We start from the raw sequence: 23940 nt of genomic DNA, 5'->3' as shown, positions 1-23940 counted from the left end.
TGCACACACACACACACACACACCACTCCATCAAATGTGTATAATCTCACACACTGATTCATGAGGGTGAGAGTCTTGTGAAATTCAGGAATGAGTGTCTATAGCATATTGAAATAACTTATAAGGAAGCCTGCGAATGGAGAGAAAGAGCAATGTCTTCTCATGGGAGTTGTGACAGGATTCCAAATAAGTTTATTGACTCTAGCATAATTAGTGTATCCCCAGAACATGTGTATTAACTAAATTATAAATCACTACATATCAGTATGTTGTTATTGTTTTAGTATTATTTATGCTGTGGCTTATTTTTTCTTTTCCTCATTCAATAGTTTTTCCTCAAGGAATATATATTACTCCTAAGATTTTAAAAGGTGGACTAGAGAAGGTTTAAAAAGAGAGTCAGGCATGGTTGTGCACACTTGTAATCCCAACTCTGGGGAACTGGAGACAGGCAGTCCCCCAGGGCTCTCTGGTAGCCATCTTAACCTACCTGATGAATTCCATGCCAATGAGAGACTCTGCTTCAAAAACCAACATCATTCCCTGAGAAATGACACCCAAGAGTGTCCTCTTCCTTACACACACACACACACACGAGAGAGAGAGAGAGAGAGAGAGAGAGAGAGAGAGAGAGAGATCAAAAATTATGAAGATACTTCTGTAACTAGAATTTGGAAGTATTACTTTCCCACTTGAGGCTCCAAAAAAAGCTTTGCCTTTTCCCAAGCTTTATTTAAAAACGGCACAATTGGGGCCAGATGGATGACACAGTGGTTAAAAGCACTGACTACTCTTCCAGAGGCCTAGTTCCAGTGTCCTTGTGGCAGCTCACAACCTAGTAATTCTAGTTCCTAGGAATCTAGTGCTCTCTCTTGGCCTCCACAGGCACCAGACATACATGTGGTCCACGGAAGCACTCATGCACACAAAATAAAATAATTTAAATGGTAAAGCTAGGTCTAGTCCTTGGCAACTTGCTTTTTTCACCCAGCATTGTGCTTTTTAAGAGCCATCCGTGTATTTGCACATAAATGTAGCTGCATTCCTTCATGACTTACAATGGTGAGTACGTCCACTGTTCTAATCTAGAACAAGAAGAACCCTGCAGGTGATATCACCTTTCCTGCTTTCAAATTATACTACAGAATCCAAGGGATAAAAACAAAATGGCACCAGCACCAAAAAAAAAGAGAGAGATACAAAAATCGACAGGACAGAATTGATGGCCCAGGTATAAATCCACACAAATACAGTCATCTGATTCTTTTTTTTTTACAAAGATGCCAAAAATATACGTCAGAGAAAAGATACTGTCTTTAACAAATGGTGCTGGGAAGACTGGAGTTCAATGTGTAGAAAAATGAAAGCAGATCCTAATCTCTCACCCTTCACAAAATTCAACATCTAATGGATAAAAGACCTCAACCTATAGCTTATTAGTCTGGCAAGGTGTGGTGGTGCACACTTATAATCCCAGCACTGGTAGGCAGAGGCAGGTGGATCTCTGTGAATTCAAGACCAACCTGGTGCTGCAAAATTGGTAAAGGAAAAAAGTATATTTCAACTTATAGGTCAGTACAGGTGAGAACTTTCCGAATAAGACTCCAGTGGCACAGGAAATAAGACCATCAATGGGCAAATGTGTTTTCATGAAACTTAGAAGCTTCCGTGCAGATAAAGAAAATGTAAAGTAATTGAATAGTCAGCCCACAGAGTCAGAAAACACCACTGCTAGTGAGTCATCACACAGAGGGCTAGTGTATAGAACACACAAAGCTCAAAAGGTAGACATTAATAAAGAAACAATCCACTTAAAATGTTCCTGTTTGTTCCTTGTATTCCTGTTTTGGGCAGTGCCTCTCCCTATGCAACCTGCTTCCCTGTTTTTTCCCGTCACTTCTCCTGCAGCACCATAGATCTGAGGGGAGGTGTGTCTAGCCACCCATAAGAAGCATAAATCTGTTGCACCATGCCCAGCTCTCTCTGATCTCTCTACCGTACAGGGTTTTATCCACTCAAATAAGGAGCAGGTGTTGAAAGTTTACTACTTGCCTGGAATACCTGAGATCTTTCAAAGAAGCTTCCAGATACAGATCGCCCACCTGGATCCAGAAAATATCACTCTGTACGGAGAGGGCATCTTTCCACGGATCAGCCTTGATCTACACAGGAACCTCCGAGGTACTGCAGCAGCTTACCCCCAGAAGACAAAAACCACCAGTGTTTTCTGTAGCTTTGCTTTGCATCTTTGAAGGTTGGTGGCTACTTGCTTTGTTTGGTCATTTCACTTGTCTGAAAGATCTTCTCTAGTACTCTTCTGGGCTGTTGCCAGGGGTGGAGAGCAAGAGTTAAATTTGACTCAAGCTGTGACCATTGCAAAATAAAACTCCTGGTAAGTTTTCCCATCATTAAACTCCCTATCAAATGGAGAGATTATGACACTTGGACCACTGTGTATTCCTTCCAGCCAAAACTTCTCTCCCAGTCTCCTGTCCCAGTAACCCACTTGGTATCCTCGTGATGAAGATGGAGTGTGGGTACTGACAGGCATAGAGCTCTCAGACTAGAACCATCACAGGAAGCAGCCACACCCTTTAGACCTTTACTCCGGGGAGTGGAGCATGTTTAAAGGCTGAAGTTAGTATTATTAGTTATTGTCCTCATGCCTTTCTAGTCTCATGTGGTCCCCGGAGCCATCTTCCTGTGCCAGGCTGGCAACTCTGCCTTGGTGTGTCCCAATACTTGGCTGAGATGCTCTTTTAGCAGGCCCTTCCTGGCTCAGGGCAGGACCAAAGGTCAATAGAACATGCTTGTTCTTTGCATTCCTTGGATCCACTTTCCCTACAATGTTTAGACTAAAGGCCACTTCCCATTCCTCCTCCTCCTCCTCCTCACTGGCTCCAAATCATCCATTAAATTATAATTATCAGCTCCCTGAAAACACATGCTTTCATGTTATATTGTGTTATATTTCATGTAACATAAAAATGTTAATAAAGCTAAGAACCACGCCACACTCCAATATTAGAGCTTCAGCCAGGGGAGGATGACAAGCTCCACACACACCCTCCCCCGTCAGGATGCAGCCAGAGCCTCCTTGGGTGCTGAAATCCACACATGTTCAAGTCCCACACATAAAATGGCAGGATGTTTGCGTGGATCCTACATACATCCTCCCATATACTTCAACCCACCTGTAGACTCTTATAACGCCTCAGTAAAAGTGGTGTATAAGCAATGATTGTACTCAATTTCTAGGAGGCAATAATGAGAAAAAGTCTATACCACTTCAGCACAGATGCACTGTGTTTTTCCAAACAGTTTTGTTCCATAAATATTTGAATTTGTAGATCCAGATCCTGAAGGTACAGAGTCAGCTTCGAGGGTCAGGAAGGAGACCTTCGCCTCACAGTTGAAAATTGTATTCTCTGTTAGTATCAAAACACAGAGGGTGTGGTTGTCAGGAATGTTCTTCAGATACTCAAACCCGAGCATCGTTTGGGCATAGACACTGACTGGTGTTGACTACAGTTTTAGCAGTCCTGTTGTTTCATAGTAGGCTTTTGAATTTCTTTACCTACTTTTACCTTCAAAACATTTGAATTTGCAGTGACTTTTGGTGAATCCAAATGTTCTGGAAATCCTATGCTAATTGTCTCCCTAGTTTATTATGGGTATTGTGACTTACTTCAATTTAAAGTAACTTGACCCCAACATATCCTTTGTGTTAACTGGGAGGAAATTGGTGTGTGAAAAGGCCACCAAAAGGGTGACCAGCTGTCTCAGCTTGTCCAGCACTGAAAGGGACTATAGAGAGTAGAAGGTTAGTGTGGAACTGAGAAGACTTCCCAGCGTGCCACTTAGTGTCTCATCGTCTTGAAGACCAGATTGTAGTTCATGCACCATGTCCTTAATAACATGTGCCATGCCATTAAACTCAGCAAGGTCTCAGAAACAAATTCAACTCACAAATTACCTGGCCCTCCAAGTAGAAAAAATATAGCAGGTGACGTATCAAAATGTTCCCTTTCCTTTTCAGCTCTCCGGAGCTAAGTGTCTAGGTTCTAGCAGAGCATGTCTCTGACCAGCTGATCCCCTCCCCTCTGCCCTCTACAGACAATGAAAAGTATGAACGCTTCTTGGAGCAAGCAAAGAAAAGCCTGGAGAAAGAGTACAGTAAATATGAGGCTGTCAATCACTATGAGATGGTAACTGAGGAGATCCCCGAGGAGGAGGCTACAGAGGTGAGAGCAGCTCTACCTCACACACAGAATGTGTGTGAGGAAGAGAGCATGCGCCAAGCAGGGTGGGATAGTGACATGGGACATCCCAGAAACAGGGTGGAAAGAAATACAGCCAAGACTAAAGAGGGGCATAAAAAGAAGGCAAGATGAGCTCAAAGAGGTGAGCAGCTATCTGGAAAACTCTTAGGAGTTTTCGACTTTCCTCGGGGGAAAGGGGCTAGAGGCAGCCTCTGAACTGTTATAACCAGAAGTACTGTGGTGCAATTAAACTTGCGTCTCTAAATGATCCCTGTGGGCTATTAGGGGACAGGGTTTAATGGAGTAGGAGCAGATTTGAGGGGATGGGGGCTTTTTAAAGCTGTTGGGATGATTCTGGGCATGTAGTGGTGCAAACAATGGTGATGACGGTCAAAGAGGAGAGACTTGAGCGAGGACAAGGAATATTCCAGAATATCCCAGAATGATCAACCACTCAAAATGGATGGGCTATGGAATGAGGTAGAATGTCATTTCATTTGGATTCATCATAAAGAGGGCGTATTGGGAGAGGAAATTCAGAAGGAAAAACAAGTTTTGGTAGGAAAAGGAGGAGGGAAAGTGGGTCAAGATGGTCCATTATTGAGGATAAAATTGCTTTCGCTTTAGTTTTTGAAAACTACGTACACATTTACAATGTATAGCCTTATAAGCATCTCCCCACTCCTCCCAGCTCCCCCATGTAGCTCCCATCTGTTGAAATACCCCCAATATATCTCTCATCTCCCTCTCAGCTTCATGCCCCTTTTTTAACCAACCAAGTCCAATTAGAGGTGCCCACATGCTTATATGTATGAGGTCATCTACTAGATCATGAGCATCCTACCAATATCCACCCATCCCCAAGAAAAGTCTCCCTCCATTAGCAGACATCAGTCACCCCTCAGCTAGGGGTGGGGCACTGGGAATCACTTCACACTGCATGCTGGAAATTTTATTTATTAATTTAACTTTCACACTCCAATCCCAGTTCCCCCTCCATCCTCTCCTCCCAATCAATCCCCTTACTTCTCCCCTATCCCACCTCCCATCTGCCTCCCCTAAGAAGTCTACTAAGTCTGTCCCATTATCTTGTTCAGGCAGGACCAAGTCGTGTTCCCCTGCACCCCCTGCCCCCCACCCCGTGCCCCATGTCTAGGCTGAGCAAGGTATCTCTCCATATAGAATGGGCTCCACTAAGTCAGTTTGTGCATTAGAGTTAGATCTTGGACACAGCGGCCTCACATATTGTCCCAGTCACACCATTGTCACCTATACCCAGGGAGTCTAGTTCAGTCTTATGCAGGTTCTCCAGTTGTCAGACCGGATCCCATGCTGGAATTTTTAACTGACTAATCTCATGGCAGTCTTGTGTGGTAACCACAGAACTTGTGAGTTCATGTGTGTAACAGTCATGCTACGTCCGGCAGTCAGCCCTTCACAGCACTCCCCCCTATTCTCTGGATCTTACTTTCTTTCAACCCCTTCTTCCAAGATGTACCCTGAGCCTTTGTGAGGGGATGTGACAATAATGTCCCATCTACAGCCAAGCGCTCACGATCACATGTCCTTAGCATTTAGAACTGTCTGTATTACACACTACCCTCCACAATAAGAAATCTCTCTACCTATAACATAACTCCAGGGGATCCGACATCTCAGGCCACTGTGGACCGCTGGGCTCGAGTGCACACAATCACAGACACACATCTAAACAAGGGAAACTTTAACAGAGAACCCGGGGGCAGAACACCCTACCTCTGAGTCCTTGCACAGGAATATAAAAATGTCCACTGAGGCTGAAGTCATGCAGAGAAAACACACAGTAGTTCTGTGATACTTAATAATTTTTGTCAATACATTAGTATGTTCAAAAATGTTTATTACATAGTTACTTGTCAGGACACTGTGCACGTGTCTCAGTGTAGTGAGACATTCAGAGGGCAGATTATGGGAGTTAGTTCTTCCTTCCACCTAAGGACTGACCTCAGGTCATCACACTTGGGGGCAAATGCCTCTTTGCCTGCTGAGTCACCTTGCCAGCCTATGTCAAGACATTTGTCTAAACTCTATTATTTGGGCCTAGAGAGGCGGCTCAGCAAGTAAGTGCCCTTGCTGCTCTTCCAGAGGACCCAGGTTCATTTCCCAACACCCACACAGTGGCTCACATCATCCCTGACTCCAGTTCCAGAGGATCTGATGCTTCCTTCTGAAGTACATGGACACCAGGCACATGTGGTACAAGTAAATGCATATAGGCAAAACACTCGCACACATAAACAAATGTTAAAAACAGTTTTGAAAAAGACCCTTCCTCACTTATGAGCACATGAGAATTTATTCATTGTGAAACTAATGTTTACTTGCTACACATTTAAAACATGGAAAGGATAAAAGAACCAGTAGTTTTCCCTGTGTGGAAAAAATTCTTACCAACCGTAAGTAAAGAGAATACATATTCTAGAACAATCTTCTGGATTGCTCTTCTTCTTGTTCCAGTTAAGTGCTCATCTCCAGATGGAAGTAGAGAGACTTATAGTCCAAGACTATGCCCTGGAACACCAGAAAGCCATCTCTGCCAGTACCACAGATGACACCTACTTCAGCCACCGGAGTCGCTGCAAAATAGCCAAGTGAGGGCCCTTTTGTGTTTGTGTTGCCTTTGTTCCAGAGTGGGGTGAAGCAAACAGTTTTTGGGTTGTTTTTTTTTTGTGTGTGTGTGTGTGTGTATGTGTGTGTGTGTGTGCGCGTGTGCGAGTCCTGAGAAAATAATTGATCACCTAGGACTGAAAGTCATGCACCTTGTGTTAGCTGCCATCCCTACGATCAAGCCAACTGGGTAATTCTAGACTTAAAGCCAGAATACCGCATCCAATAGACAGGCCCCCATTTTAGGTTCATGGGGACCCACACTGAACGTGTTTCTAGGTAATGGCCAAACACACATGTGGACTTCTGAAGAATGCATGGAGTTTCCAGTCTCTCTTCTGATGGCCCTTAGCTGTTCTCCACCTGGAAAATAAAGTTACATACAGGAGAGAACTTACATTTTTCTCCTTTGGGGAAAAGTGCCTTCCAGGCTTGAAAGTGACTAGTAAGGATAGCCCCTTAACTGTTTCAGAATCCAGCTACCAGAGTACATCCTGGACTTTGGCTACATTGTGCTCGGTGACGTTCGAACCCACATCATCAAGATCACCAACACCAGTCACTTTCCAGTGTCCTTCCATGCAGAAAAGCATGTGCTTCGTGACACAGGTACCAGGAGGCCACCTGGGTGCCCATTCTTCTAGAAGAGCATTCCTGCTGTTTGCTCACTGAAGAAGTTTCTGGGCTATTCAGTGGTACTTTGGTTAGCCTATCCCAGAGGTCCTGCTACACAGAGCAGCTCCTTGGTGCTGTTTTCCTTGTTCATGATGAAAAAAAATTCCTTTGTCTCCGTCTAGGCTTCAGCACTGAGCTAGACCGTGTAAAACATCTGCCCTACTGTGAGACGGAAGCATTTGAAGTGAGATGCGACCCACAAGGGGCTAATCTTCCTGTGGGGAGCAAAGAAGTCATTCTTCCCATCAAGGTATGGTGCACCACGGGGCCCACAGGGCCCTCCAGGTGCCAGCCAAGCCCGTTGAGAGCCCCGAGAAGATGCAGTAGTGGTGATCAAAAGCTGGGCTCTGAGCATCCTAGGGAAGATGTCTATCACTGAGCCCCATCTCCAGCCGGAGAGGCTGTCGCTGCTGCTGCTGTAGTTCCTAGCTCCAAGCCACATGGTAACTGCACTTTTCTGCCCACTCCAGGTGTCTGGAGGGCCAACCATTCACCTCTGCCTCCAAGCCACTGTGACCATTCCAAGTATGACCCTGTCTTGCAACAAAGTAGAATTTTCTACGATTCAATGTGGACAGTGCATGGTAGAAACCATCCAGCTTTCCAACCCTCTCCAAGTTCCTTGTGAATGGTTTGTCCACACCCCACAGCCTACCAACAAGGTGAATTGTGTTTCCCTTCTCTCTATCTCTACTTTAGTCAGAGTTGGAGGCTCTAGACCTCTCATCCTATCATTTTAACTAGACTCTCAGTGTTAACTGTTGCCCAGTCCCTAAGCCTGAAACTCAAAGATGTCATCAGGCCTTGCTGTTGGATATAATGTCTTACTGCCCTTCTGCCTCTGGTGCGCATTCCCTGGTGCCTGGAAAGCACTCTGGAAAATGTAGCTCTTGTGAGTGGCGAATAGAATAGATCTGTTTGCCACGTAAATTATCTAACTGTCTGACATTTATTACCCAGCTGGATAAACACATGCCAAAATACTTAAGACGGAAAATACGAGCGGAGATGATTCCAAAGTCTCGGATCTTTGAGATCCAACCCACTTCTGGAGTCTTGGATCCTGGCGAGAGGGTCAATGTACAAGTGAAATTCATGCCCAAAGAAGAGGTGAGCTTGAAAAAATATGAGCCTTTGCAGAGATCTTTCTTCTAGGTCTCTTTGAGGTCAAGGCCAAGGCTCGCCTGATATTCATACTTCCCATTCTGTGGATGGCATGCTCTTCAAGTTCACCACTTGCTGGGCTACTCCCAGAAGCCCGGAGTAACATCCAGACTTTCTCGGCAGCATGGTATTAGTGGTATTCCACCTCTGTATCTACAGACTATGTATCTCTGAACAAGTCACTTGTCTGACTAAGCCTCAACTTGTTCATAAGTAACATAAAAAGCAATAACACTCCCATATCAAAACTCCCTTATTGCAATTCTGAAATCCAATAAGCTCAAAAGAGAGGGGGTTGAAATTTCATAAGTTTCTTATTAAAACTTACTCAATAGGAAAAATTCCCATTTGAACTGACATGGCTGTTTTGCCTTTCTTTATCCTACTTTGTTTTCAAACATTGCAACTGCCAAAATATTTGTGTGTTTCATTACAGGAGACCTTGCTGAGACTCTACTTAGGGTATTAGGTACCAGAGCCTATATGCACTGTGTGTACCTTCTTATGGATCAGAATTTAAAAGCAGCTGGACACTGGGAATTCCAATAAGCTAGTACTGAGTCACAACCAGGGCTCTTGGGGTCATTTTGAAGATTAATGACACTGAATGGAGCACATAGCACACTCCCCTGTGTATTATCAGTAACCCAGTAATCATTAACTCTACCATCAGTCACCACGGTAGTCAGTACTTCCCGGCAGAAAGCCTCCCTGAGCCTGAAAAACATCTCTTCGATAAATGACATAAGTCCAAAGTCACTCCTAATGGAGAGCATGGCAAGAATAATAAAATCCTAAAACCGGAGAGGATCTCCAAAAGTCTCACCATGACAACTTTTATTCAGAGCTAAAGACATCTGAGTGATGTGTTTTCCTTTTGATTTTGTTTTCAAAGACAGGGTTTTATGTAGCCCAGGCTGGCGCAGAGCTCACTAAGTCACACCAAGATGGCCTTGAACTCTCGATCCTCGGCCTCACAAGGACTGCGGTTGCAGCCATGCACCCCCATGCCTCACATACTCTGTTCTCGTATAGGAAAAATGTGAATTTTATACAACATGTGGCTAACTCTAATTTCCCAGGTAATAGCTTTGAAGAAATGTTCAGAATCTGCAGTGGGAAAGCAGAAAAGTAAATAAATAACTTCCTATTTCCTTCTAAGATGAAGCCTGCGTTCCTGCCTATCAAAGTCTGCCGACCATGCTGCCGAGGCTGAAGCGTCCCTTTCTGTCCCCCTCTTCCCTCCCCATCCTTCTCCTTCCCTCTCTCCATCCTCCCCCTTCTTTCTCCCACCTCCTCCACCTCCTCCCCCTTGGGCTTTTGGCTGGGTTCTGCTATGTATCTCTGGATGGCCTGGAACTTGCTAAGTAGACCAGGCTGGCCTGAGACTTGCCCTAACCTTCTGCCTCTGCTGGATTTCAAGCACGTACACCAGCACATCTGACTTCCCCATGCTTTAGATGAAAACGAGTAACATGCCTGCTGTTCTTAAGTGTGTCTTAAGGCTAGCAAGGGTTTACAAAATGTGGGCTTTATCTTATTTTCTTTGTGGAACTGGAAATTGAGCTATCCTCAGCCTGATTTGGGATTTTTATCACTTCTGAATGAGACAAATATCACAATGGAGCAGGGGAGGTGGGATGCTTGTCATGTTCCTGAGTGTCATTGGTGGAAGTCCATGATGGCAGAAGATGTGACTTCCTGGCTTTTCTACCATACTCTCTGTTGCCCATGGGCCTTGACAGCCTGAGGCCCAGAGTGATAGAGAGTGGCACCCATTCAGGAAACTCTGAGGCATGAAGATGACACTTAGACCTACTGTAAGTGATCAAGCCCTCATGCAGTGCCTAGCATGCTATGCACAGCGCATAAGTACCCACTACAGTGACTGCTCTTTCACAGCTATGTAGGAAACCTGCTATATACACAGCACATAAGTACCCACTACTTTGATAGCATTCCACGGCTATGTAGGAAACATGTTATATACACAGCAGGTAAGAATCCCACTGTGGTGATTTCACTTTCCCCACAAGAGAGACAGTTTGTCCCATGGTGGTCTCAGTTTTACATTGTGTGTTGTGGAGGGGGGAAAGATTACTTTGTTTCCGTGTTTTCTAGAAGTTGTACAGCCAATCGCTGATGTTCCATATTGCCCAGAGCACTCAGAAGCTTGCGCTCCTGGCACAGGGCCAAGGTCTGGAGCCGCGCCTGGAATTCAGCCCTTCAGTTCTGGAACTGGGGCCCCTCCTGCCTTATGCATCAGGGGATGAGGCCGAGGTGATTGTGAGAAACCCCTGCAATTTCCCCATTGAGTTTTACTCCCTAGAATTCGACCAGCAGTACCTCTTAGAAGAGAAGGTGAGCAGAGACCAAAACCAAACACCCCCACCTGCTGTGCCAGGCCCCGCCCCTGCCGTGCCAGGCCCCGCCCCAGCATCTGCAGTGCCTTCCCTCTGGCCATTCCCCTCCGCTTTCCTTGTCAGTTTGCCACTCCCTTCTCTGCAGGGTTCCCCCACCTGCTTCTTTCCCCGCAAGAACTTACCTGCTTTTCTGTAGTTCCAATATGCACCTTTAAACAAATTTTCAAGCCAATGCATGTTTATGGTCAGTATTTACACAGTAAAGAACTGCGTGGAACAGACTGACATTGTACTTGAAATGACTTTCTTTTAGACGTCTTTTAGTTGAGACACTTAATAAGGACAGGGAGATGAATTAGTTAGTGAAGTTCATTTCTTGAAGCATGAGGACCTGAGTGAGTTCAGTCCCCAGCACCCATGAGAAAAAAACCAGACACAGTAGTGCACACCTGTAATCCTAGCACTGGGAAGGCAGAGACAGGTGAGGTCCATTGAGGATTCCTTGGAATCAACCAGGCTAGCTAAATCAGTAAGCTTCAGAATTCAGTGAAAGACCCTGAGTCAAAAAAATAAGGTGGAATGAGATTGAGGAAGATAATGAACATCAAGCTACACCCTACACATGCGTACACGCGCGCACACACACACACACACACACACACACGCACATACACACTTACACACAAAGGCATGCACACAAATAATTTTTAAATATATGTGCTATGTCAATCTCTGCCCTTAGTTTGCATTTGTACACCATTTACATTTAATGTAATTTTTGATGTATTAGGTTTTACATCTGCCATTTTGTTTTGTTGTTTTTGTTTTTTGTCCTCTGTGTATTTGTGTTGGCTTCTTACTAGTCCTTCCAATGTTGTCTAGCATTTCCATCTCAATTTACTGGAGCATTTTTGAGTATATCTCTTCATAAGGCATCTTTAGTTATTACTACACACATTATATTATGTCTGTGTAACTTCCATGACAAATTGGGGTTCACCCTCCTCATTTTATGTAAATGTCATCTATTTTCCTATAGAAAATAACTGTATAGTTTTTGTTAGAAAACCACACAGGAGAAGCATTTACCCTTTTATTCTTTCCATTTTTCACCATTTTCTTTCTGCTTTCCAAGGCTGCTTTTTACTGTTGCCTTTCCATCTAAAGATCCATTGTTATTTTTATTCTTAGTTTTTAATTAGTTGCACAGAATAATGAGTTTCATTATGACATTCTCGTATATATTGTCATTGTAATTTGCAGCCCCAACACTCTATTAGTTATCCTTTAGGGTAGGTTTGCTGGTGAAATTTTCATTTTTCTTCATCTGAGAATGTCTCCATTTCCTCCCTGATTATTGAGAATGTTCTTCCTACTGGCTACAGAATTCTGGACCAATGGTTCATCCAGCTCTTGAAAACTGTGACACTTCCTTCCACCCTCCAGGACCTAGTGGGAAATCCAGTGTTCTCTCTTTCTCTGTGTCTCTCTTTCTGTTTTTGTCTCTGTCTCCCTATCTGTTTCCATGTCTGTCTGTCTCCCCATCCCTCCCTGCCCTTCCCCTGTCTCTGAATTTTCCTTTTTCTTAATCTATGGATTATTGCTATCTAAACAACTAAAAGTGATCACAGAAAAGGTTCACATAACAAAGCAGACAGTCATGTCAGTAAATCATCTTGTAGATGTACATGCTTTTTATGACCTTATGTCATTGCTTTTTACATGCACTCTAGGGTTGCCAGACTTAAGAAGGGAAGAATTTGCGATTACATTTACAGTTTAAATACATAAAAACATAGTATAATTGTGTCAAAGTATTATATACTAAAATTGCTATTTATCTGATATTTAAATACTTCATTGAGAAGCCCACATACACACACACACACACACAGAGAGAGAGAGAGAGAGAGAGAGAGAGAGAGAGAGAGAGAGAGAGAGAGGAAGAGAGAGTCATTTTACCAATTTTCTCTCTGTTCTCTATTTATGAGGAAGCAACCTTACTAAGTGTAATATTGTTCACCTCTACACAGTACGACACTGCACTGTACAATATTTCAGTTAATAATGATATCATAGCCATCTTAGTTTTATAATAATGACAAAAATAACCTAATAATGCTTTTCTCATGTTTCAGAACATATCCCTCTCATTAAGTGACCACACTTTTTAAGAATGACTCACTCAGAGAGGATATTAGAATTCTCTGTTATTAGAAAAAAAGTATGTGTACTATTTTCAAAAAAAAGAAGAAAATTGTCTCCCACATATGTATGGAGCAAACTAAAGATTTTGCATCCCTGTAAGTTCAGGGTGGTGCTCTGCCTTCAGACCTCTCCAAAGGGCCCCACTATGTGAAACCCACAAAGCATCTCTGTAGATCTCAGTCTCTAGTAAAATCGGGGCTTTGAGGAGGCCAGCAAGCAAGAGGAAACCTCCAATGAGGCCAACAGCAGTTCTCATTCTCCCCCTGAGCAGATCTTGCGACAGCTGAAGGGCTATGATTCCTACAACACCCTGCTGCTGCCTCCCCGGAACCCAGGGGAAAAGCTGCCCCAGGAGATCTATGACTACTTTAGGGAGGTGAAGAAATCTAAAGAAGAGCAGATGAAGGCAAAATATCTGGAGAATATGGCACAGGATAACGGTGAGATGAAGTACCGTGGACTCTGGTCATTGTTCCACTCCCTTTAAATTACCCTTGCCGTGGGACCAATCAGCTCCTGAGTACCTGCCAGGTACTAGGTGCCTGCTGTATCCTATTTAAGACCATTACCAAATAGGTCCTGTGGCCTTTGTGCTAAGGATGCAGAACTGGACACAGTCTGCTCTCACTAGAGTCTAGGGATGCTGAGAGTTAAAAACAGTGAGTATGGACAGAAGAATGTGTGCTAGAGGCTGAGCCAAAGGATTTGCACAGAAACTGAAGCAAAGAGAGTCCAAGTACACAGCTGTGTGTAGAGGAACCAGGATTCCAGTCCAAATCCTCCTGCATGTAACTGACAGCAATCACTGTACACCACTGCTTCCTGTGGGCATGCCTAGATAATGTCTCCCAAAATCAATCCCCTAATGTGTTCAAGTGGCCGGGGACAGGGTAACTTACATTTAAAAAGTGCAGCCCTTTTGTGGTCCTCCAGACCCATCATGGGCTTCCCTGTCTTCTCACCATCTTGTCCTCTCTGGTCCAGAAGCCCTGTATTATCTTATCCCTTGCCGAGGGCTTCTCTTGTGTACTTGAACAGAATGGCCCCTTCCTGACTTGTAGGAATATATGGCTGGTGACACTGTGACCCTGTTTCCTTTTTGCTTCTCTGTCCCTGATGCTGGAAATAGTCCCAACCTAGTCTCACTCTCTTCTGTGTTAAGAGTCCTTGCACGAACAGTTCTGCTCTTCATGCCTGCATCTCCCATTAGACAAGAGCTGTTGAGACAGCTCAGCGGATGAGGTGCTTGCCAGTGAGCATGAGAACCAGGTTCCCAGAACCTATGTACAGCAAGATACAGTGATGTATGTCTGCAACCCCAGAGCTCCTCTGATGGAATAAGAGGTGGAGTACCCAGGAGCTGGTCTGGGCATACTCAAGCCAGCTAGTCTGACATACGCAGCAGTGTTGGAGAAACCCTATCTCAAACAAGCGGGAGGACCTCTACATGTTCACATGTACACACACACACACACACACACACACACACACACACACACACCTCATAGCCTTTGCTTGTGAGCCTAGTACATGGGAGAGCAGTTGGTACATGACATGCTCAACAAAGTGTGGCATGTGAGGGACGACCTAATGGTACAAATGGAATCCTTGCCTCCTGCCTTATGGTCTCCCAAGGAAAGAGAAGCCAGTCACGGAAAGTTCACTTGGCTTGCAGGAAAGGCTGCCTCTCCACTCAGTGTTCAGCACCAGTAACTTGTTGGAGTTGTTTTTACAGCTGTCGCAGGGCAAGTGGATCTTGCAGTTCTAGATGCTATATATAATTGATCAAGGTGTCATTGGGGTTGGTACCTTCTGAAACCCATCTTCTTGTGGACAGTTCTCTTCCTCCTGTGCCTTCCCACTGTGGATCTCTGTCCTAATCTCTTCAAATGCTGATAAAAGTCATACTAAATCCAGACATATATACGTGATGCCCTGGGAACCTTAATTGCCTACTTAAAGGGCTTATTTTCAAATAAAGTCACCTTCTGAGGCATTGAGGGGTTAAGGCTTTAGTGTACAGATGTAGGGAGAGAGAAATGCATACATAATTGCCCACTGTGTTGCAAGTCCTGAGCTGGAGGGCTGGAAAGAAGATGAAATGGTACAAGGCTCCTCCCTTTGCAGATCTCACAGGCAGGAAGATGATCAGAGAGAAGTTCCAGTCAGAGGGATGTCCGGTGGCCTCAGGAGACACTCAGCCTGCCTTGTACAAGGGACCTCATGGAGGCAGACAAGAGCCTTGTTGCTCTTGAAGTCTATACACATCAAAGTTATAAGTTTGATTTTTTTCCATTTGTCCCAGTAGAAGATGGTCTGGATCCAGGGCTGATGGGTCCAGTGGGAGCCCAGGATGGATGCTCACCAATCTGTCTCCCAACACTGGTCCAATCTGCTCTCATGCTGTGGACGCTTTCTTCTCTGATCATGACCCAGGGATGGCAGCTGCCTCTAGTCACATCTCAATTCTAAACAAAGCAGATAGTGTTCCTAAGTTAGAGGGGATCACCTAGCATTGACACAGACTGCTGTGCCCACTGAGATGCTATGGAAAAGGCGATAATAGCATGGGTGCTGGTCTGACAGGTGTCAGACACACTTAACAGTGACACATGAAATGTTGGTGAGAAGCTAAGTGTGGAGGCAGGCTCCAGGCTGTTATGCACAGAACAATCTCCACATGGTCCCGAAAGCCTGAAAATTAATCTGCGGAGCAGTGTGTCTCCTGCTCTGGCAATTAAAAAACCGGCTTCAGTCCCTGTCACCATGTGTCTAGCTCAGTCTTTATTGCTTTTTCTTTTTCAATTTAAACTATAATTTGGGGCTCTTAGGAATTCTCCAAGTGTCCTGGGCAAATGTATGCTTTCGGTATGTAAACATGTTTCAATGCAGAAACGCTGTGTGCAGAGGAAGCGCTAGAGCCCGCCGACTGTTGTTCTTGGTCACTAGGATTGCTAGTACAGGGTCCCGGTCAGCACAGCCACTCTTCCGTTTCTCTTTCCCCATCCCCCTTCCTCCCCACCCAGCTCTTTCCCGTGTGTTTCCATCCTCTGCTTCCCCTGCAGAAGAAGAAGAGATGGCATCAGACCAGGGAACCTCCACCAGCACAAAGAGGACATCACTAAGCCGAGGGATCTCAGCCACATCCAACCTAGAAGAGCGGCATCTTGTGGGTGAATCCAAAAGCTTCCCAGATGAGGATGAGGAGGAAGAAAGCCTGGAGAAACTAACCCTCCAAAGTAACCGAGCATTGTGGCAGGGGGCAGTTCTGTCAATCTCTGCATAGCTTTCCCCATAAGAGGGGTACTCAGGGCCTCCTGCAATGTCTTCCCACCCACCTCATATACCCTCTAGTGACCCATCTACTCAAATTGTACTATGAACACGGAAGCTGTTGGGCAGCTTAGCCTGTGATGTTTTCTTCTTGTTGCAGTCAGTTGCGTATAATTAGAACAAGGGAGACCTGGTCCCTTAATGCTAACATTATAGCCAATGGGAAATGTTTAAAGAAACACTCTGAGGAAGTGGAGAGCATCCTTCCAAATGCCCCTCGAATCATAACGTCAAGAAACCCTTCTTCACTCTACCTCCCAAAATCATGGACCCATTTTCTGACCTTTGTTTTTCTCTGATATCTGAGTTGAAGCCAGGGAACACAACGACAAACCCAGACAAAGGCACAGTTCCAGTGTCATGCCTCGTGTTTAGCTCAACCTGGCTCAACTCACCCTCGAGTGGTCCCTGACCTTTTTGGCACCTTTACCCCGTTCTACAATCCTGACTCTGCCTCTATCTTTTGAAGTGCCTTGGACCCCGAGAGCCAACTCCAGACTCCTCTCCACACTGCCATCCTTTTTCTTTTTCAACAAGAGAATTTCCTCCAAGTGGAATTTAAGTCAATGAATGTCTTTTTGTCATTATTTTAAAATGCAGAGATACATTATTAGCCCAATGAGACATTCTCGTGTAGCACAGGTGGGGACTGCTGCAGAACTGGGCATTTTAGAAACAAGGGTATTTCAAAAGAAAACTTCATCCCCACCTCTGTTGGTATCTATGTAAGTTCTGGCATGCATACTTGGGCATGCACTCATGTGCAGTTTGGATTTCCAGCTGACAAGATCCAGAGCACAGACAGTCACTCTGCTGAGGAGGTGGGAGAGGTAGAAAGCAACCCGGTGAGCAAGGCGATTGCCCGCCATCTAGGCATCGACATCTCTGCAGAAGGCCGCCTGGCCAAGAACCGGAAGGGTATCGCCATTATCGTCCACGGGACACCCTTGTCAGGTATGTGACAATCCTGAGGGGAGACTATGGTCAGAGATGCCATGTCTCTTCCCCACGGAACTGTGGCGACATCAGCCATGGTCAGGGCCAATCATAAGAGTTTGATCTGAGGAACAGCATATCAAATGATTACAGGCATGTACCCAGAGGCCCTGTCTCAAAAAAAAAAAGAGATGTAAATGGTTTTGTGTCTAGTTTACAATTGGAAAACCAGCACCACAAAAGTGCATCATTAAAGTGCTTGCAGGACAAGCATGAAGACATGGGTCTGGACCCCTCCCCAGAGCCCACATAGAAGCTGAGAGCACTGGTTTGTGCCTGTAACCCCAGTGCTGGAAGCTGGTCCCATGGGTCCACTGCAGCCGGTCCAGATGAAGCTCTTTTAAAACCCTGACTTTAAAAGAAAGGGTAGAAACCATCAAAGGAAGATGTCCTGGATCAAACGCTGTCCTCCACACGTGCCAGCGTGGATACACTACACACACACAGGTACCACGCAGAGAGAGACACATTTTTAGAAAAGATATTCATAATCTGATACCTTTCATAAGGAGAAAGTGTCAAACTTAGGATTTATTCCTGTTTGATAGCACCCCTGTAACAGCCACAAATTTAGCTGCTTGAAGGGATACAGATTTACCCTCTCCACAGCCCTGGAGGCCCTGGCTTAAGTGGGTCAGCAGGGCTCTTTTACCTTTGGGAGGCACTAGTGGACAGTCCATTTTCTTGACTTTCCTGGCACCTAGGAATATCACTCACATTTCTGGCTCAAGGCAGCAGCCCCCGCCTTCAAAGCTGGCAGTGCACTCACGTCCCGTGTCTTGCTGTCACAGCACCGCCTCTGACTGCAGTCCTGCTCATTTTCTAGGGACCCCTCTGACTGCAGTCCTCCTGCTCATTTTCTAGGGACCCCTGTAGTGAGATGGAGGCCACTCAGATAATCTGGAGTCATGTTCCATGGTAGACTCTGTAAACTGATCTCACCTGCAAAATGATCACACTTTGCATATAAGGGAACACCCCTACAGCTCCAGGGATGGGAACATCTACATCTTTAGGGGTCATAGTTCAGCATCCTGTGTAACCCATTTCCTCCCTCTCTCCTTCCTTCCCTCCCTCCATTCCTTCTTCCCTCAGTTCCTCCCTCCTTTTCTTTCTTTCATTCTTGGACTCTAGTTGAGACTGGCCTCATCCTCCCTATATAACTGAGAATGGCTTTGAACTTCTGAGCCCCCTGACTGGGAGGTAAAGCACTCAGAAATCACTCCATAGAGTCCTCTGTTCTGCAGACTTCTGTCTAAGACACTGAGTGAGTAAGAATCATTTTTACAGGAAAGACAGCCAACGCCATCAGCATGGCCAAGTACTACAATGCAGCCTGCTTGAACATCGACTCCATTGTCCTGGAAGCCATGTCAGACAGTAACAACATCTCAGGGATTCGGGCCAGGGAGCTGTGCATCAGGGCTGCCATAGAGCAGTCCATGAGGGAAGCCGAGGAGTCAGGTAAGACCCATTCTCCATGGTTTCCTCTCTGTGGGAGGGGGCATGTGTGTGTGTGTGTGTGTGTGTGTGTGTGTGTGTGTGTGTGTGTGTGTGTAGGTACATATGCATGTAAGGGCATGTACATGTAAAAGTCAGAGGACAGCCTTGGGTGTCCTCTGGAACTGCCCACCTGGTTTGTTGACAAGGTCTGTCATTGGTCTGGAGTTCACTGATTAGCTGGGCTAGCTGGTCAATGAGGCCCAAATATCCACTTGTTTCTTCTTCCCAACACTGGGCTTCCAGGTGCACATTACCACACCAGACTTTGAACTCGGGTCCTCGGACTTGCATAGCAAGCACTTTACCACCTCAGGCCCCTCTTGGCTTCTTCTGGTCAAGTGGTGGTACCCTTGCTGGTAAGATCATCCCTCTGCTCATCACATTGAGCTTCCTGGTCGAAGGCTGGTGTGTGACATGTTGCCAGTCTCTTCACCTAGCATACAGAGGTATTATTCCATGAGCAGTGCAGGTGTATGCTTGACACAGTAGAAAACAGGACCATAAGAGACACAACCAATCTTGCAGTTGGGCTGACACTTGGAGGGGAGGCACAGACAAGCTTAGTCAGCACAGAGGAAATACCACAACCAAAAAAGTTTCAGTTTCTGTGAGAGAGTAAGTTTGGGACTAGAAGGTTCCAACAAAAGGTGACTTGGGAAAGTCTTCATGGAAATGGGCTTTTGGGGATAAGGTGACTATTGACAGGCAAGATAGAGACAAGGGAAAAAACAAGAAATCAGGGAAGTTGATGGTAACTCAGAGGTGGGAAGGCTGACTGGATCAATTATCATTAGCTTTGATTTGGAAGTCGAACTCTATTGAAGAAAAGGAAGAATTTTTGGGTGACTGTGGTATGCCTCCCAGATGTCCAAAAACCATAGTAGGAAAATACCTCTCATAATATAAAGGGAGCAATAGAAAAGCAGAGGAAATGGCCTGGGTTCAGCTGGCTCTGAGTCTACCTGCATGGTGGAGAATCGAAGGATCAGGGGATGTTCAGGAGTGATCACAGAGACTTCTAGCCACAGAACGTAGGAGAGTAGCGTCATTCGCCATGGAAGGGATCCTGGGGGCGAGGAGGCAGCATATGAAGATGGATTGAACTTTTTGGATCTCATCATAGAGAGGCCTGGTGTGCTGTTCCCTTTACAAGTCAAGAATCCTGGCTCCATCCAGTCATTCAAGGACCACGGGTCAAGAAAGCAACTGCACAAGGAAAAACATATGTTGAGTCCGAAGCATAGGACCTTCTTGGAGCTGGAACCCATCTCTGTGAACAGCCCTAACAACATGGCACAGTTCCTCATAGCACCACACCTGCTGGTTGATCAACTCAAAGTCCCTCTACTTGGAATGATCATGGGAGAAAACAAGGCTCTTTTCTGGGTAGATAAAGAGAAACAGTTCTTCAGGGAAACCCCCAAGCAATGTCATGATTCTAACTCCTTTAAGCATTCTCCTTTTCCAATAAACAAACGGTCCAAGTGATTATGTTAGCATCCTGGCAAGATGATGAATTTGAGCTCCTGAACTGAGTGCCATCAAGCTGGAGACAATGAAATGAGAGCTTCAGACACTGGAGAAGATGGAATTGGCCCAGAGAGGCCCCGAAGGAGTAGGGAGATCCTCCGAGAATACTCCCATGTTAGCAGGAAGCACTTAGAGAAAAGCCAGGGAGCACTTAGATGGGGGTGGGCACCTGAAGGCAGGGACTCAGCAGGACTGGCACTGGGGAGAGAAGGAGATAACCATGCAGCTTTGGAGGAAGGAAGACGGGTGGATGGGGCTTTCACATCTTCTGCCTTCTTGCTCTGGAGCCCTTTGCTCTAATTAGCACAGTTTTCTTGTTTCACTTATTTGTTTGGTTGTCTGTCCCAGCTGCTCTCAGTACAGATGCTTCTGGGGCGGGGGTTGTCTTCATTTCCCTCACTACTGTATTCACAGCCCTGGGAGCAGTGTAGGCTGTAGAGTCGACACCTAAGATGTATTTTAAAAAACAAAAAGACATTGAACTGATGAGTGAGCAGAACTGGATCCTGCTGAAGGCTACAAGGGAATGAATGAGCCCCACACTGGTTTCTGGTGCCATTGGGAGCCTCAGTGGAAGGGTTAGGCCCCTAACCCAGCACACACTGTCTGCTGCAGTCAGCAGGTTAAGTCCAAGCCTGCCTATGCCAAGCAGAAGCCACCAGCCTCAGGAAGCTGCTGAGTGCTTCAACTGTGACTAGTTCAAGCTTGAGTGAGGTGTAAGAGCACAGTGTACACTGGACCACTGAGGATGCAGGATAGACAGAATTCACAACACTGTCAGTTTTTATGCTTGGCTTGCAAATTGAACCATCCATTGTAACGTACTAGTTTAAATAAATTACACCATTTTAGTTTATTTTTTACTTGTATGTGGCTACTGGAAGTTTTAAATGATATACATTATTGCGACATCGTGGTTTGATCACTGATTAGAGAAATTGATCAATAACGGGGACAGAGGTAAAATGATGACAGGACAGGGGGTAGGGAAGAAAAAAGGAAGGAAGGAGGAAAGAAAATGGGAAGGAGAAAGGAAGTCATTCCTTCAAATTAAATTGTTTACTAAGATCATTTCTAGAACCTCTTGTTGAAGTATGGAGGCTGCAGTGGACGAGACACAGCTAGAGGCACATGGACCCCATAAAGAGATTGTAGGGTCAAGGAAGAACAGGAGTGCAGGAGAGCCAGAGTCTGCAGTGAACAGTGGGTGAAATTCTAGTGAGATTTCAGCTTCTGAGGAAGCTGAATGGAGGTGTCGGGCGTGGTGAAGGGCACGGTGAGTGGAGGACCACCAAGTTCCAGGACTGCCGCAGAACTCAGATGTGGCTGCTCCACTAGAGGGTTTCAGCCTCCTTAACCCCATCAGTACAATATGGCTTCTCTATACATATTCCCAAATCCTGGGAGGGGGGCGAGTTGCAGAAACAATACGTCAGAGTGAATTGTAGCTGTGAGGGAACTCTGGAGACTTATTGCTGAGATGATTGACAGGAACACTGATCCTGAGTCTCCCCGAGAGCTAGAGAGCCACGGATGTTGCCTAGTGTAGGAGGCAGAGAATGTGTTCTCTACCTCTGGTCTCCTGCAGGGGTGCCTAGTCCATCTCTGGAGACAGGATCCCAGGGGGCACGATGAGAACAGGGCAGATATGTCAGGCAAGTGACCATCAAAAGATTGAGGCTCAGAGGCGGCACAATGGTACTTCAGCAAGACTTTTTCTAAAGGGATTTTAAATACCTGAAATTTTAGAAAGTATCCCAGCAGAGGGAGCTGAGGGGTTAGCAGTCTGCTTGGAAGGGAATCAGAAAAAAAAAGAAGGAAGAAAGGAAGGAGGGAAGGAAGGAAAGAGAGGGAGGGAAGGAAGGAGGGAGGGAGGGAAGGAAGGAAGGAAGAAAGGAAAGAAGGAAGGAAGGAAGGAAGGGAAGGAAGGAAGGAAGGAGGGATGGAAGGAAGGAAATAATTGTGTTAATGAAGTCTAATTTGCCAACCATCACACACTTCTTGCTAAACTCATTTATCATTTGAGTTGACTCTGCTGAGGGCAGAAGAAATCTGCCCTGGATATTCCCTGACCTCACCACTGCCCAAAAGGTGAAGTGTCAGGTTTCTAAGGCAAAACCTGATGCACAAGGCAACTCAGGGAATTCTTGGCCTCTGGGCCGGGAAAGAAAAGTGCACACAGACCATTGCAGGAGCTGTTCAAAGGGTGGGCAGTGGGGTAGTTTGAATGAGAAATATCCCTCCACAGGTCAGATATTTAAAGGCTCGGTCCCCACGTGGTGGCGCTGTTTGGTGAGGTTCTGAAACCGAGAGGAGGTTTCCAGCCTTGCTGGAAGAAGTGCGTCGTGGAGGGCAGGCTTTGGGGGTTTGTAGCCTCACTCTCCCTTTAAGTTCTCTCCCTCAGCCTCCAATGAAAAGGTAACTAATGCAGGAAGAAAAGAGCCCAGACCCCAAGTGAGCCATCATCCAATGCTTAGTGTGTGGAGCGCCTTCCTCCAATCCAGTCCAGTCAGCTGTATGAGAAGATGGTTCAGTATTCTGCAAGAGAGTAGCACTGGCTTCGGTGTATCATCTCCACTGAGATTTCCTTCATATTGTAAGATGACGTTTACTAAAAATCCACCTTCTCCTACCTTCTCCTAACAGCTCAAGAGTCTTCAGTGACCCAAAATATTGGGGCACCAGCACGACTAAGCACTGAGAACCTGGGCAAGTTTACCTCAGAACTCACTCTGGTGACCCAGGAATTTAAACCTGTGAAGGGTGTGCGTGGGAGCGTGCTGCTCCCCAAAGGCAAGGCAGACAGCCACTGGTCTGGCTCTCAGAAGCAGCATCATCTGCACCAGGTCGAAATACCACAGGTACTCAGGGATCCCTGGGAAGACGGCCGGGATCTCTTCTCCTCCCCAGCATCCTGCAGCTAGGCCAGCACCCTCTGCTTCTATGACTGTCCCTACCAGGAGACTGCTTTCCCTGTGCTCCTTCTTCAGAAATTAGTGTGCAGCCATCTGGCACCCAGCAAGTTCTTTCCTGTTGTTGGCACCAAGCTGGATGCCAGAGAGGCAAAGGTTAAGGAAGCAAGGTCTTGCATTGAAGCTGCACTGATGGAATGAGCACTTATGGGGAAGGCAATCACACACCCCATTGTCTGAAATAGAGTGGTGACAGAAGATAACTGCAAAAGTTGAACCATCGAAAATGGCTAATATAAAATCAACCGCTTTTAGAATCCCATAGTAGTAATTCCCTATGGTTCAAAC

The 23940-nt window shown here is 45.7% G+C and overlaps 1 protein-coding gene across 5 annotated transcripts in view; it reads left to right on the top strand.

Annotated features, from left to right (window-relative positions):
* The window catches only part of Hydin (HYDIN axonemal central pair apparatus protein), a 352162-nt gene that overhangs the window by 231716 nt on the left and 96506 nt on the right, over positions 1-23940 (top strand). For all 5 annotated transcript variants that reach the window (XM_040736928.1, XM_040736948.1, XM_040736939.1 and 2 more), the window contains exons 30-42: positions 2004-2181; positions 4117-4244; positions 6759-6892; positions 7381-7517; positions 7706-7833; positions 8054-8245; positions 8544-8693; positions 10869-11108; positions 13590-13758; positions 16384-16557; positions 17432-17605; positions 18938-19111; positions 23327-23541. In XM_040736928.1, coding sequence (XP_040592862.1) covers positions 2004-2181; positions 4117-4244; positions 6759-6892; positions 7381-7517; positions 7706-7833; positions 8054-8245; positions 8544-8693; positions 10869-11108; positions 13590-13758; positions 16384-16557; positions 17432-17605; positions 18938-19111; positions 23327-23541 — 2193 coding nt within the window. The remainder of the gene's footprint in view (positions 1-2003; positions 2182-4116; positions 4245-6758; positions 6893-7380; positions 7518-7705; positions 7834-8053; positions 8246-8543; positions 8694-10868; positions 11109-13589; positions 13759-16383; positions 16558-17431; positions 17606-18937; positions 19112-23326; positions 23542-23940) is intronic.

This window comes from Mesocricetus auratus, unplaced genomic scaffold, assembly GCF_017639785.1.
Source record: "Mesocricetus auratus isolate SY011 unplaced genomic scaffold, BCM_Maur_2.0 Super-Scaffold_6723, whole genome shotgun sequence".
Taxonomy (NCBI): Eukaryota; Metazoa; Chordata; class Mammalia; order Rodentia; family Cricetidae; genus Mesocricetus; species Mesocricetus auratus.
This window is presented reverse-complemented; position numbering and strand designations above follow the sequence as displayed.